This window comes from Cyphomyrmex costatus, unplaced genomic scaffold (assembly GCF_001594065.2).
Source record: "Cyphomyrmex costatus isolate MS0001 unplaced genomic scaffold, Ccosl1.0 scaffold474, whole genome shotgun sequence".
In the NCBI taxonomy this organism is placed as follows: Eukaryota; Metazoa; Arthropoda; class Insecta; order Hymenoptera; family Formicidae; genus Cyphomyrmex; species Cyphomyrmex costatus.
The window spans coordinates 1,559,493-1,572,331 of record NW_017279009.1 but is presented as its reverse complement, the minus strand read 5'-3'; the positions used below and the strand labels follow the sequence as shown (position 1 = coordinate 1,572,331).

The following is a 12,839-nucleotide window of genomic DNA, read 5'->3' as shown; positions in this document are numbered from 1 at the left end:
TATATATAAATATATATATATATATATATATATAGAGAGAGAGAGAGAGAGAGAGAAAGCAAATTAATGTGTGCGCGCGCTCGCGTATACGTGCAGAAAAATACATAAAATATATATATAATGTATAGGTATAATATATCCTCATGTTCTGACATACGTAAAAAAAAAGAATAGTACAGTAGATAGTAACATTGCTCAAAACAAAATTAACTGTGTGACTTTTGACTAGCCATTAATGATTTTGTATGATACATCAATGGAATAACTAAAGCCATTTTTAATCTCACACAGATTTTAAAACCAACGACGACGAGAATTTCGAGACGTTGGTTGATCAATACTGTGCGTATAATATTGTATTTCTTCTATTATTTTTCTTTTCACAAATCTGAATCATTTATAATAAACTATCCCGACAAATAAATCGAAATAAAAAAAACTGTTTTATACTGTAAGTTTGATATGTCAAATCCATCATACATAATTTTTAAATGTTTTTCATATATACATTAAATGTACAGTAAATGTACAAGCGTAGAAAAAAATTCTTGTTTAACATAAGTAAAATATGATTCATAAGCAAAATATTATAGCAGAGTGATACCGACTATATCCGAGGAGTATGTCACTCTCGAGTCAAAGCAAGTCATATAAATATTAACAAACGATTGCAATATATTTCAAGCGATTTCTCACGATTTCAAACGTTATAATGATGAAGCGCCAGATTACAACTCATATCGACTCGCATTCTTTATTTTCACTGGTTCTACTAATACGTTATTCATACAATTTCATGTATGTCATTATAATTTGCATTTGATTCTATTATGATTTCTAATGTTACTAATATTAAAAACTGTTGACTCATAAGTGACATGCCCCTCGACTATATCCAACATGATCTGGCTATTTCGTGATATTAAATGACAAATTCAATTTTTATAGACAATCTGCTATCATATTAGTAGATTCTGCTGCAATTTTGGCATTTACCGAGAAAATGTACAGCAAATAATTTGCAAATCATGTTGTTAATAAAGTTGGCTGTCTAATGCTCATTTCCACCAATGCAGATTAACTTTAATCTCGGTTCAATTTACTCTTTGTCTTTTTCTAGTTATAAAAATTAGAAAAAGATAAACAGTAAGTTAAACCGAGATTAAAGTTAATCTTTATTGGTGGAAATTAAAGTAAGATCATTATTTTACAATTTATGTTATTCAAAAAATAAAAAAGGACGACTAATCATTAATTTGCACATAAACAAACCTGTCAAAAATTCTAGCTTCTTTTAATACATTTCCAAGATTGATGTATGCATCTAGAAAGTTAGGATCCAAGGCAACTGCTTTTTCGAAATGGTGTATCGCCAACCATATTTCTCCTTGCGCATTGAACACGCAACCAAGATTGCTCCAGGCAACCGCAAAATCCGGTCGTGTCTCAATCGCCTTCAAATAGCAGGCCTAGAGAAACAAAATGCAGTTTACAGCGATTTTATTCGCGAACTCAAAGAGACGCGCGCCGCGCGGTATGCCCGACCTCCCATCGCCGCGCCGCAGCTTCTCTCTTTCACACGCTTTTCCTTTTCTTTCCCTTCATCCTCTCGTCGTTAATCTCGAACGAAAAAGAACATTTTTTGCCACTCTATATCACTTCTGTTTCCTTTCCTCACTATCTCTTCGTCCCATCTTCAAACGTTGAACAGTTTCGATGTCTCTTTAGAGCTGTCCGAGTCTCTCCATGTGAACGATTTTTGTGATCGAATAATTGTATTTGTGAGATAGATAATTGCTTTTTCAGATTTCGGGATCATACTGACTTTAAGAAATGAAAGGTATAAAAAAATGTTAGAGGTTTTTATTAGAAGTTTTAAATACATATTTTACAAAAATTGTTTTTAATCCTGCACGAATCTTTCGTTATTGTAGATTAAATAATTTGTACTGCCATTAGTTTAGCGAGTACATCTTGAATTCTAAACCATTTTTTAACGTAATATGAAAGCAATAATTTAAAGATAATAAAAAAATTACAAAAAAATATATATATCATAGAACATTTAAACCGATAAATTAAATAAAATTTAATATATCATAAAATCAATGATTAGCAGAAGCAAAAATCCAGGCAGATATCTGTGAAAACAATAATCCATCGATAAAAATAAAATCAAATGCCTGTAGAAGTATGAAACCTGCACGAAACCATACATTAAAATTATGCATTAACACACCAATAAATTTTCTACTACGACCACTTAATGAATTTCCTGAAAACAAAAGTATACCATATCGAAATTGCCATATATGTATGTAAAAACAGTGTACGCAAATTCACAATGTTAGACGCGAACATTTCTATGCTATATCATCATATTTTTCTTTATAATTGACAATCTTCGTAATTCATTTCATTTTTTAATTCTTCTTTCGACCCAATGCTGTCTATCTTGAAGTTTGCACTCCTTGTGTTAATAAGAGCAAGAAAAAGGCAAGGAATGGAAACAGAATGAACGAGGGTTGCCTCGCGAATAGTCAACAATTCATTCTCGGATGGGAATCAGATAGGTCCAGGACCAAAGGTATTAAGGTGCGCGCTAGAGTCATCATCTTGGAACGCGCGACTTTCGGTGCACGTAGAATCTCCGAAATGCGTCCGGTGAACTCGACAGCACACTGAAAGTCGTACGCTAAAATCAAGTCGACTTAGTCTCTGAATTCACGATTGAACAAAAGCTTTTTATTCGACAACGAACAAATTCGATTTTTAAATAGGAATCATTGCAAAGACTTCCGACGACAGGATGACGACTCTAAGGATTCAGCGTGGATAATCATCGCGCGTGCCGAGAGGTGGGCTGCATTGATATTGAATAGAGTAATCCGTACCTAAACAATAAGAGGGCATTTACAGTTGACCGGTCTCTGTAAGGTGCGGAACCTGGAATTAAAAGGGAAAAAAAAGAGCAGGAAAGGAGTTGAAAATACATGACTTTGTTATACCCGATATGCAATATGCAATATAATATAAATGGACAAGGACCATCGCAATTACAGCAATCTAGATTTTCTAATAAATAAATTTAATATTAAATTAAATGAAGAAAGCTTATTGAGCCTATTTAGAAAAAAAAAAAAAAAATGCAACAACGTACTTGCTATTGATAAATTAAGAAATTAATATTGATAAATATATCGGTGCTAAAGGAAGTATATGTTTAAAAAATTAAAAAGTTTTTTGTGTATAAAATCTCAAAATTGATTTAAACGAAATAAAAAAAAGCAACTTGCATAATACTAATAAATATTATGTACAAACCTAAAAATAATCAACGTATCGATTTTCTCTTTCTTTGCAAAATTATTTTGCGATATCCAACAGGATGGGATGAGGAACCTTTGACTTTTTTGTTAAGAGGGATAAGACGAGTTGAGAGAGACTGGAAGGTTTTAGAGACCGGCCTTGGGAATTACTTTACCTGCAGTGTACCCTTCGGTAGGTTGACTCAGTAGGTACGGCTTGCAAGCTCTCATAATAAACTTAGACCGAGAGACAGTGTGTTACTGAATAACCAGATTCAGATTCACCCTTTGACGAAGGAACCGGCACGGTAACCGACCAACCTCACATTGCTCCTGCACATCCCCTCCTAGAGTTGATCATCCCATCCACAACAATAAGACAGCTGCGTTAATGTCTCTTCACTGATTACTCTTCGCCTCAATCTTTGTCTTTTATGTTTATCATCTCTTTTTCTCTACTTTCTGTTTATTGTGTACACAAACAAGTTGATAATTCACGTGCCTGCGAAAGACACGTTTCGTCGAACTCATCAGTCAGCCGCTGCTATTTTATGTCTCTCGCGATCGCGGAATATGGACTGCACTTCTTTCCTTTTTGTGTGAACATTACATTGATTCTATCAATTAGCAAACTTTACATGGAAAACAGTGCGAAAGAGTTGCGTTATATTAACTTGTCATTATCGATATGCAGATAGATGGCTGAAGAGCTCGACAAATAATGAACGAGCATACTAGCTAGTTCTCAGAAATAGCGGGAAGCGTAACGGAAAGCTTTCCTCATTGCTGTCATTTTCAGGATCGAATAAGGGTATATCTATAAATCATTTGTTAATCGTACATGAACTCGATTTACTATTTGCTAGAAGTAATCAAGAAATGTAAAAAGTTATATATATATATATATACGCTTAACCAATATAAGTGCATTTATAGATACACCTTCATTGATCGTTGCCGCGCCGCGCTGCAAAATAGATCACTTGACCGATTAACGATAAGTTTAACGATTTCATATCTCTTTTAATATTTAATAGTATTTTAATATTACTTGAATAGTATTTTGATGATAGTACTATTAGTATATATATATTACATGAATTTTACAATCTATTTCCGAATTAAAAACAAAAATCGCTGTGACGAAATATTACCGCGTTACAGATTAACGCGGTATAATAATTTCCTATTTAATTTAAATAATTGGTCAAGTGATCTCGCGCCACTATTATCATACACACTATAGATTCTCTCGCTCTCTCTTTCTATCATCACATGAAAATGTTGAATAAGCACGCACGTGATAACGCGTGTGCGCTGCAATAACAATCAATCGCACATCCAAAACAAGAGATAAAATCAGCTCATTATATTCGCGCGCTGCTAGAACCATCGGCATTGATTTAGTGGAATTAAAATCCACATAGATGGAACTGGCAAATAATTTATAATTTGCGGCAACATTACAAATCCTCAAAATAGTCAAAACGCACTTGGTGTTGCTGCAAAACGCGCAACGCTAGAAAGAATATTCTCTTCAGTTACTTTGATAATAATCCCCTAAACACTATAAAATATTTCTTTTTTTTTCTTTACTCTAACAAATTTTTTTAAATGTTACATTATAATAAGTATTACGAAAGAAAGGAAATAGAATTATTTAAAAAACTTAAAATTCGTCTTTTTCTTTCTTAGAATATCTGATCAAGTCTCTAATTGTTTTGATATAATGTATCATATATATTTTCACAACGGAGAAGTATTCATAAGTTTTCATAAAGTATTCAGGATACTTTATTTGGAACAATATTTAGAATATATTTAGAAGTTATTATACTGTTTAGGGTTTTATACATTAAAACCATCGTTTAATGTCGCTCAGAAAAATCAAATTCTGCTTACAACATAAAACGCGGTTCTTTCGATTTTACAGGATAAAAAATGTGTACGATATTCAATCGGATACAGAGCTCGCGATTACGTACTCAATATCTTTCATATGCTTATACCATAAAAGCTATCAAAGATTCAAAACTTGCGGCTCAATTTATATTTTCAACAATAGAAGATCGTACACCGCGCTTGCAAATTGCCTGGCAAGGACTGAAAGCTTCTCGTAGTAACGAATCCTGTTCAGTCCGCTCATTTCGCGGAGAACTAAGCGCTGCAGCTCGTGCACATATACGCGATGCATTTGTACTCCGTCAAGAAATGTCAATAAAGACTCAAGGATGGCGGAACATTTCCTGCTAATTAGTACAAAAGATATTATATAATGATCAAATTTTCTACTCTCCTTGATCTATAGATGCCCAAAGAATTGATCATTATTAATTTCCTTCTTTCTAAGATTTAAGGAAATATATAATTTTCAGGATAAGATAGGTATAAATATCCTTTCAAAGTTAAAAAAACTTGTGCGGCAATCTATTAATTCAAGGAGCCAAATGTGCTATTCTTTACTCGATGATTCCATCGTCTGTAGCTTGATCGAAGTAAAGACGCTCGCGAACATGTGCGTATAAACACGTTAGATTAATTTATTAGCTAGTGGAAATGATTCCAAAACATACCTTGGCTTCATCAAGTCTTGCTAATGCTTTCAAAAGATTACCAAGATCACTCCGCACGCAATAAAGATCCTGAAACAAGTAAAATATATGTAAATTATTCCGTATAACTTATATTTCACATTTAAAATAAAAAATGTTATGAAACAGAGAACATTGCTAAACGAATAAGTTTTGCATTTCTGAATTACAAAGTACAATAAATAAATCGTATTAACGTAATAACTTCACAAAGAATAAAGCTTTATCTTACAAGTAAAAACTTTGTCTTCTGCAGTTTCACAAAGCTGCAGCTTTAAAGAAAGCCATTCAACTTGTGTTTAAATAATAATAAAACTGCGATATATTTGTAACATGTTGATTTTCTCACGGGATTGTATTGGAGGGCTGTAACATAGGCTTGAACGGCTTGTTCCATGTCACCAGCTGCCACAAGTGCCGCGGCCAGGTTGATGTAACCATCGATGAAGTCGGGTTTTAATCTGACAGCATGACGATAATTTTCTAGCGCCTCTGGTAGCTGTCCGCGTTCTTTATATACATTTCCTAAATTACTATATGCCTCAGCCAATAATGGATTCTGCTTTATCGCTAAGCTGCTGTAATGTGCCGATCTAAAATGTGCAAAGCGATTATGATTTTATGTATGTATGTATGTATACGTGTTTTTATGTACATATTAGAAAAGTATAAAAAATATATGCTCATCTTTCTATATAATAATGTATCTATAATTAAAAATAATTAAAAATATAATTGAATATGATAAGAGGTTATTCTTACTTTTCTAATCTCCTACATTGGAAATGTATGGAGGAAAGTAAAAGAAGAACACCAGTGTTGTTTGACTCTTGTCGCCATAACTGCATACAATGTCTTTCAGCATTCTCATAATCTCCTGCTTGGTATTCCCTATGAGCAAGTTCTAGCAACCCTGAAAGAAAAAGCAAAATAATACTTAAAGTATGTGGATCAATATTGAACTTTAGAAAAAAAGAATTTCCCTAATTCGATAGCCCCTTTATATATTTCATTCACTTTATTTAATATCACAGAATCTAACAGCAAATATAGAAAATGTTCTCGTTATCTCTCAATAAGTGTCTCGCTGTAAAGATCCTACAGCATTAAAAGATGTATCTAGTTTCATGTAAGAATATTTCAAGAACGTTCTATGAATACCCCAGTCAGATATAAGACTAAAGTAGAGATAAAGGGTTAAACTTATAAGAAAACGGTCTCTCCCCATTTTCCAAAATAACATCATAAAAACAACAGAGAATAAACGTCTAATCTAATCAAATTAACGTTGAGAGAATTTACATTATATCTGCAAATTTAAACCAATTTGTACTTATCGATTACAAAACGTAACCAAATCAACCAATAACCCCCGCTGCTTTTCACGACAAAGCAATATCCAAGAAGTGTACGAACAATAAGTATCGACAGCCACATTGATGGTTTGATTATCGGTTAGGCTGATGAGCTCCTTGCCCTGGGAATCTTGCGTGACTACCAAAAGATTTTGTCCGTTCTGCCAATCACCGTTTTCGTTGTCCATAGTCGCGATTAACCCATTGGAGCCCTTGAGCGCGCTGCCCTTTTTCTCAGCAACGTGCACGCTCATCTTCGACGGCAGAGATATAAATACAAAAAAATCGACTAACTTTCTTCTTTTCGCTCACGCACTTTAACCCGAAAAATTACGACAAACGTTTCTAGATTCCGACAGTAAATGTAATTTCTCCTTCACTCGTTTACGCTTGGCTTTACCTCAAGCTTCGCTACACGTACGCTCTAGCTAATTCACCCTCCACCCTCCCTGACTACCCTTCCTGTCCACAGGAGTACGGGCAGCGCAACGGATTGGTCGATGCTATAGCGGACTGACGCGTCAGATTGGAACGAAAAGAACGGAGAAGCGGCGCGGTGAGAGGAAACTTCAGGAGCGTATGTATTCGCATATTGTGAATATCTCGAATATATCATTTCACACAATTCATTTTTCTTTACAGCTACGCTATTTTCTCATTTCACGCTTTAAACAAAATTGTTGACAATTTCAAACTCAATATACAGAGTTCTATAACTGAATTAAAGCTATAAAATTAGAGAGAGCGAGCGCGCGCGAGAGAGACAGAGAGATTTATGACTTAATTTAGTTTGCAAAAATTAAAATTCATTAAATGTGACATCAATCTTATCATTCTCGCTCTATGATATTTTTGTGAAAAGAGAGAAAAATGAATTTGTACATGGAAACAGAATTACACCCCAAAATAAAAATAACCTTGCGCGAGAGAGTAAGAATTCCGAAAATAATATTATCTGAAACAAAGTCGCGCTCATCATAAAAGGTTTCCTTCAAAACGGAGCAAGTTTAGCCTCATACACTCCTTATTGTCTTTCCAAAATATAACCGAATCTACATATGTAGATGTAACACATAATATCTTGGAAGCATTATCGTAACAACATTATCCTCTTCTAGATAAAAATGTAGTATTGAAGCTATTACGATAATTAATGACTTTTTCTTCCTTGAAACTTGAATGGAAACTATACGATACAAATTTTAACTTGGATCATTTGGAAATGAGTTGATATTGTTATATTACTACTAATCGATATACACGTTCCTGTTCTGGGAGACCAAGGCATGAGAAGCTATCGCAACGAAAAAGGAAGGAGAGAGAGAAGGGAGATCTCCCCTCTCAGCGCAGAAGGCAGATGGAATAGGTACCAAGTGGAATATTCCATTGTCGCGTTCAACAAAAGGGGAAGACGCAAGGAGGGGATAGCAAAGCTTACCGACGATGCGATGCCGGTGAATTTATGAAAAAACTAAGAAGAGAAAATACTCTAGTCTCAGCCGTACACATTGCTGAGAGGTGCCCGGTCAAAATAAAAATACATTTACTAAAGTAACCAAAAAAAAACCAAATTTTTCTCCTGATCTTTTTATCCTATAAAAATGTATAATATATGTATAAAAGGTGAAATAAAAAATGACATACATTCGGAGTAGCTGCAAAAAACTGATTTAGTAAGAAAGATGGGCTGCTATTAGGATAAGGAATTTTGTAGAGATTATTTCTTTTTACTTTATGCCTAAATATCATGCTAAAAAATACGATGGACGAACGTAAATCTTATCTGAAATTGCTATTTTATATTTAAAAATAGAATGTACTTATCTGTTAAACTTAAATACATTAAATATTATTTCACTCGTGAAATTTTCAATTTTTTAATCCTACTTTAATGCATTTAACTTTTTTGTTCGTAGTTTCCAGGTACACAATATATAAAATTGGAAAATAAACTACAATTTATACATGATTGTGCTACTGCATTTAACAAGTGCGAAGTATGAAAATAATATATACTTGTGAGTTACATTTATTTTAACAAAGATATTTAGATCAAGACATAAGAGTTTAGAAGAAACATACATGTTTCTGTAAATATGATATTTACAACACGTAATTTTTCACATTACTTGCATAAAATATCAATATTAATTTTTGTTCAAACCTCATCAAATTCTCTTCAAATAATAAACCTTAAATGATGTTTTTTCTATAAATATTAGTAATAACCATACAGTTAGTATTTAAAATAATGATTTAAAATCTGAGGTAGTGAAATTGCCTTGTCAAGTCATGTACACAGGATGTTGGTGTGTGATGATACGAAATATTTATTATAAATTGTACAATTTTTCTCTAAAATGATTTAAAAAACATAATTTTTTTTCAACTGCTCCTAATATGTAATAGCTCATTTTACTTGCACTTGCTTTTATATTATTTGGTACGTAATGTCAGCACATATATGTCATACAATTAAAGTTATAATAAAACGTATATGTATATATATATTTCTTACAAAAATATTAAAATTTCAATAGTCTCAATTTCAGAATTATAAACAATTAGACTAAAACATTTTTTTTTTGCAAAAATAAGCTTTAGAGGTAAAAATAAAAAGTCTTCATATTCTTTCTTTAGTTTAATGTGAGAAATAGCTTTGATAAAATATTAATTTAAAATTTAGTTGCACTGATAATAATGTATAAGTTTTTCCAAATGATAATCTCGGCAATTAAGAAAATCAATTTCTAATTAGTTTCTCCAAATGGAGTATTTATCATTGAATTAAGATCGTGAGTGAGACGCCTTGTAAACAAGTGTATGTACACGCATACACGTTTGCTTAATCGCGTAATGCACGCTTTCATGTATTGCATACATATGCATATGCATTAATCTCCTTTAACTGCACTTGTCAGACAGGTTATCTAAGGAATGGCTATACCGAAAATGAAAGAAATGTATATCAATGTATATCGAAGCTTCGGAAGGGGAAGAATCTAAAAATTACGTGAAGACGTAATTTTTTTTTACAAAGTGCTGGAGCAGCATATGCTTTTACATTGTCATGCAGCCATAGAAGAGAATAAAGAGCAAACGAGTGTTAAAGGACAAGTCGGGACGAGTACAGGTTAAAATCCTTTTGGGCAAGGGCAGAAATGCGACCCTTCAAAAAGGCTACAAAGACGTCAACGTACCGACGGTCGACAGTTGCTGAATCTCGTTCATTTTCAGTATCACACTCGTGCCTGCTATCTGCTGGTGACCCTGCTGCTGTTGCGGTTGCTGTTGAGCCTGCATGGCTGCGGTGAGCAAGCTTCGACGAGAGACGGGGACGAAGATGCAGGAGAGACCAACTACTACGAAGCGCGATCAGTGTTGTTAGATGTGCCCAATGCGCGCATGCGTATGGGAGTATGCCGTCAATGCTGTACTAATGTCGAACTTGTAAAGGTTCTCTGATGCCCTATTTTGACGTTTCTGTAAGAATTAGATCATTTTTTTTGTTTTTTTGTTTCAATTGTTATTAAAGATCGAAATCGGTCAAGAAAAAGAATCAATTAATAACAGAAGTGAAGAAAAATTATAATATAATGTAAAGTTACATAGAATATAAAAAATAATTGATAACAATAATGATTTAAGACTATCCATCTAATTTAGTGTTATACTGTATAAATATATGTTAAAGAGGTAAAATTTCTAAATAAACAAACAGAAATTTATAATGCAGATATAATATTTTACTTGGCAGAAAATATAGAGAATACCAACATTTGTTGCAAGGATAAGGGAAAAACCTTATCAGTATTCACAAAAAAAAATTTATATTTTTCTGTATAAATAAAAAATAAATATTCGTTTAAACATATAAACATTAAAATTAAAAAAACCTTTCATCTCATATATATATGTATATATATATATGTTTAATAGTTTGTGAATGTCTTAACAAATTTGTTTTACAACACCTAATGCTGACATTACACGCAGTACATAAAGCTGTATCTAATTGAGAATGGGGAGCCAATCATTCTTTAAAAATGTCTTCACCTAACCAAGAATTTTAAAAAGTTCTATTAAATTTTCTTTTAATAGCTCTCCTTTAACAATATTGGAATCCATATTGCACAAATATACGTGTAAATATTATTTTACGTACCTTAGCTGGAATCCGCCTTCCCGCCAAAACTATAGGACCTATGTTTTCGTGTACATTGATACATTCCTGGATTTCTCCAGCGTTGCAGTGCGCATGCACGGAAAGGGGTCACATCCAACAACACTCTGCGCGATCCGTGGAATTGGCGAATCACCGACGTCACCGGTCACCGTTACAACGAAATCGAAGAATTGTTGCGTCTAGGAGTGACAAATGCACTTACGCACTTACGTCAAATAACTGATATGCTCGATATATATGTTAACGCAAATTTTAGACGCGCGCCATTACGAATCTTCCTTGAGCGACAGTTGGCCACAATGGCGATAGTTGCGACTCTTCACGACTCTTGTCAACTCTTGGCGAAGAAAATACTCGAGTCTTCGGAGTTCGACGTCGACAACGTTCGACCATCTTCGGCCAATCGTCATTGACGATAGAGATGGACGACAAAGGACAATAAAATGATGAGAAAAAAGAAACAAAATATTTGATTTATTTGCGAGAATTAATCACATCGAATTAATTACATCAACAACGAGAACTATATTAAAGACCATCGACCCTGGGCAAATTTTTATTCTCGCAAAAAGGGCGTCAGCGTCCTTCAGTTATCTTTCGGTAATTGAAGAACGGAACGCTGACATTATCGATAATTGATATAAATAATATCTTAATATTTTTGTCGGAAAATTAAATTTTTTTCTCTGCTGTAGTATTCGTGTCTACTATTGATAATTAAACTTGAACGAAACATTAATAAATAATTTAAGTCATAATTTTAAATAAAAGTCGTGTATATTATAATGACTTAAAGATACGAAATTTATTTAAACACTTTCAATGATTAAAGAGAAAGGTTGAAAAGTGAATATTAATTGTTTTATCTGTTTCATATAGGTTACAACATGCAATAAAAAAATTAAAAAAAATTTTTTGGTCTTCAAGATGGATTCAAATAATCGATCACTATAGAAATTTTATTAACGTTTTATTGATTTTATTGATACTTAATTTGCATCATTATTTGTAACAGTAATACTTATTACAATCTTTGAATAGACACAGAATATAAACATATATACTATATGTATGTACAATAAATACACGTTCGTAAACATGTTTTATTAATTTTAAAAATTAATATACTAGAATACTAGATAAGCATAAATCAATTAAAAAAGCTGCTACGCATAGTAATTTGTTGAAAAGAAAAACAGAACTTCGTGTTGCAAAAGGAAGCATAAAAAATTTGAACATTATATTTGCTTACATAAGTTAGTTTTTTTAAAAATTGATTTAACTAACAAAACACGTAGTTTAACATAATACGTGATGTTTTTTGCGTAGCAATTCAAAATACGATTTTGATATCAGAGAAGCCTGAGAAAATCATGATAATGAACGTGTTAGCTAATAT

General features: G+C 32.8%; 1 protein-coding gene across 1 annotated transcript in view; it reads right to left on the bottom strand.

Moving 5' to 3' along the window:
* The window catches only part of sxc (O-linked N-acetylglucosamine (GlcNAc) transferase sxc), a 16,096-nt gene extending 5,509 nt beyond the window's left edge, over nucleotides 1-10,587 (bottom strand). Inside the window, exons 1-5 of the mRNA XM_018545167.1 lie at nucleotides 10,455-10,587; nucleotides 6,662-6,812; nucleotides 6,249-6,492; nucleotides 5,882-5,950; nucleotides 1,273-1,469 (exon numbers count right to left, since the gene is read on the bottom strand). Of these exons, the coding sequence (XP_018400669.1) occupies nucleotides 1,273-1,469; nucleotides 5,882-5,950; nucleotides 6,249-6,492; nucleotides 6,662-6,812; nucleotides 10,455-10,557 (764 nt within the window). The 5' untranslated portion in view covers nucleotides 10,558-10,587. The remainder of the gene's footprint in view (nucleotides 1-1,272; nucleotides 1,470-5,881; nucleotides 5,951-6,248; nucleotides 6,493-6,661; nucleotides 6,813-10,454) is intronic.
* Between the last annotated feature and the right edge of the window lie 2,252 nt (nucleotides 10,588-12,839).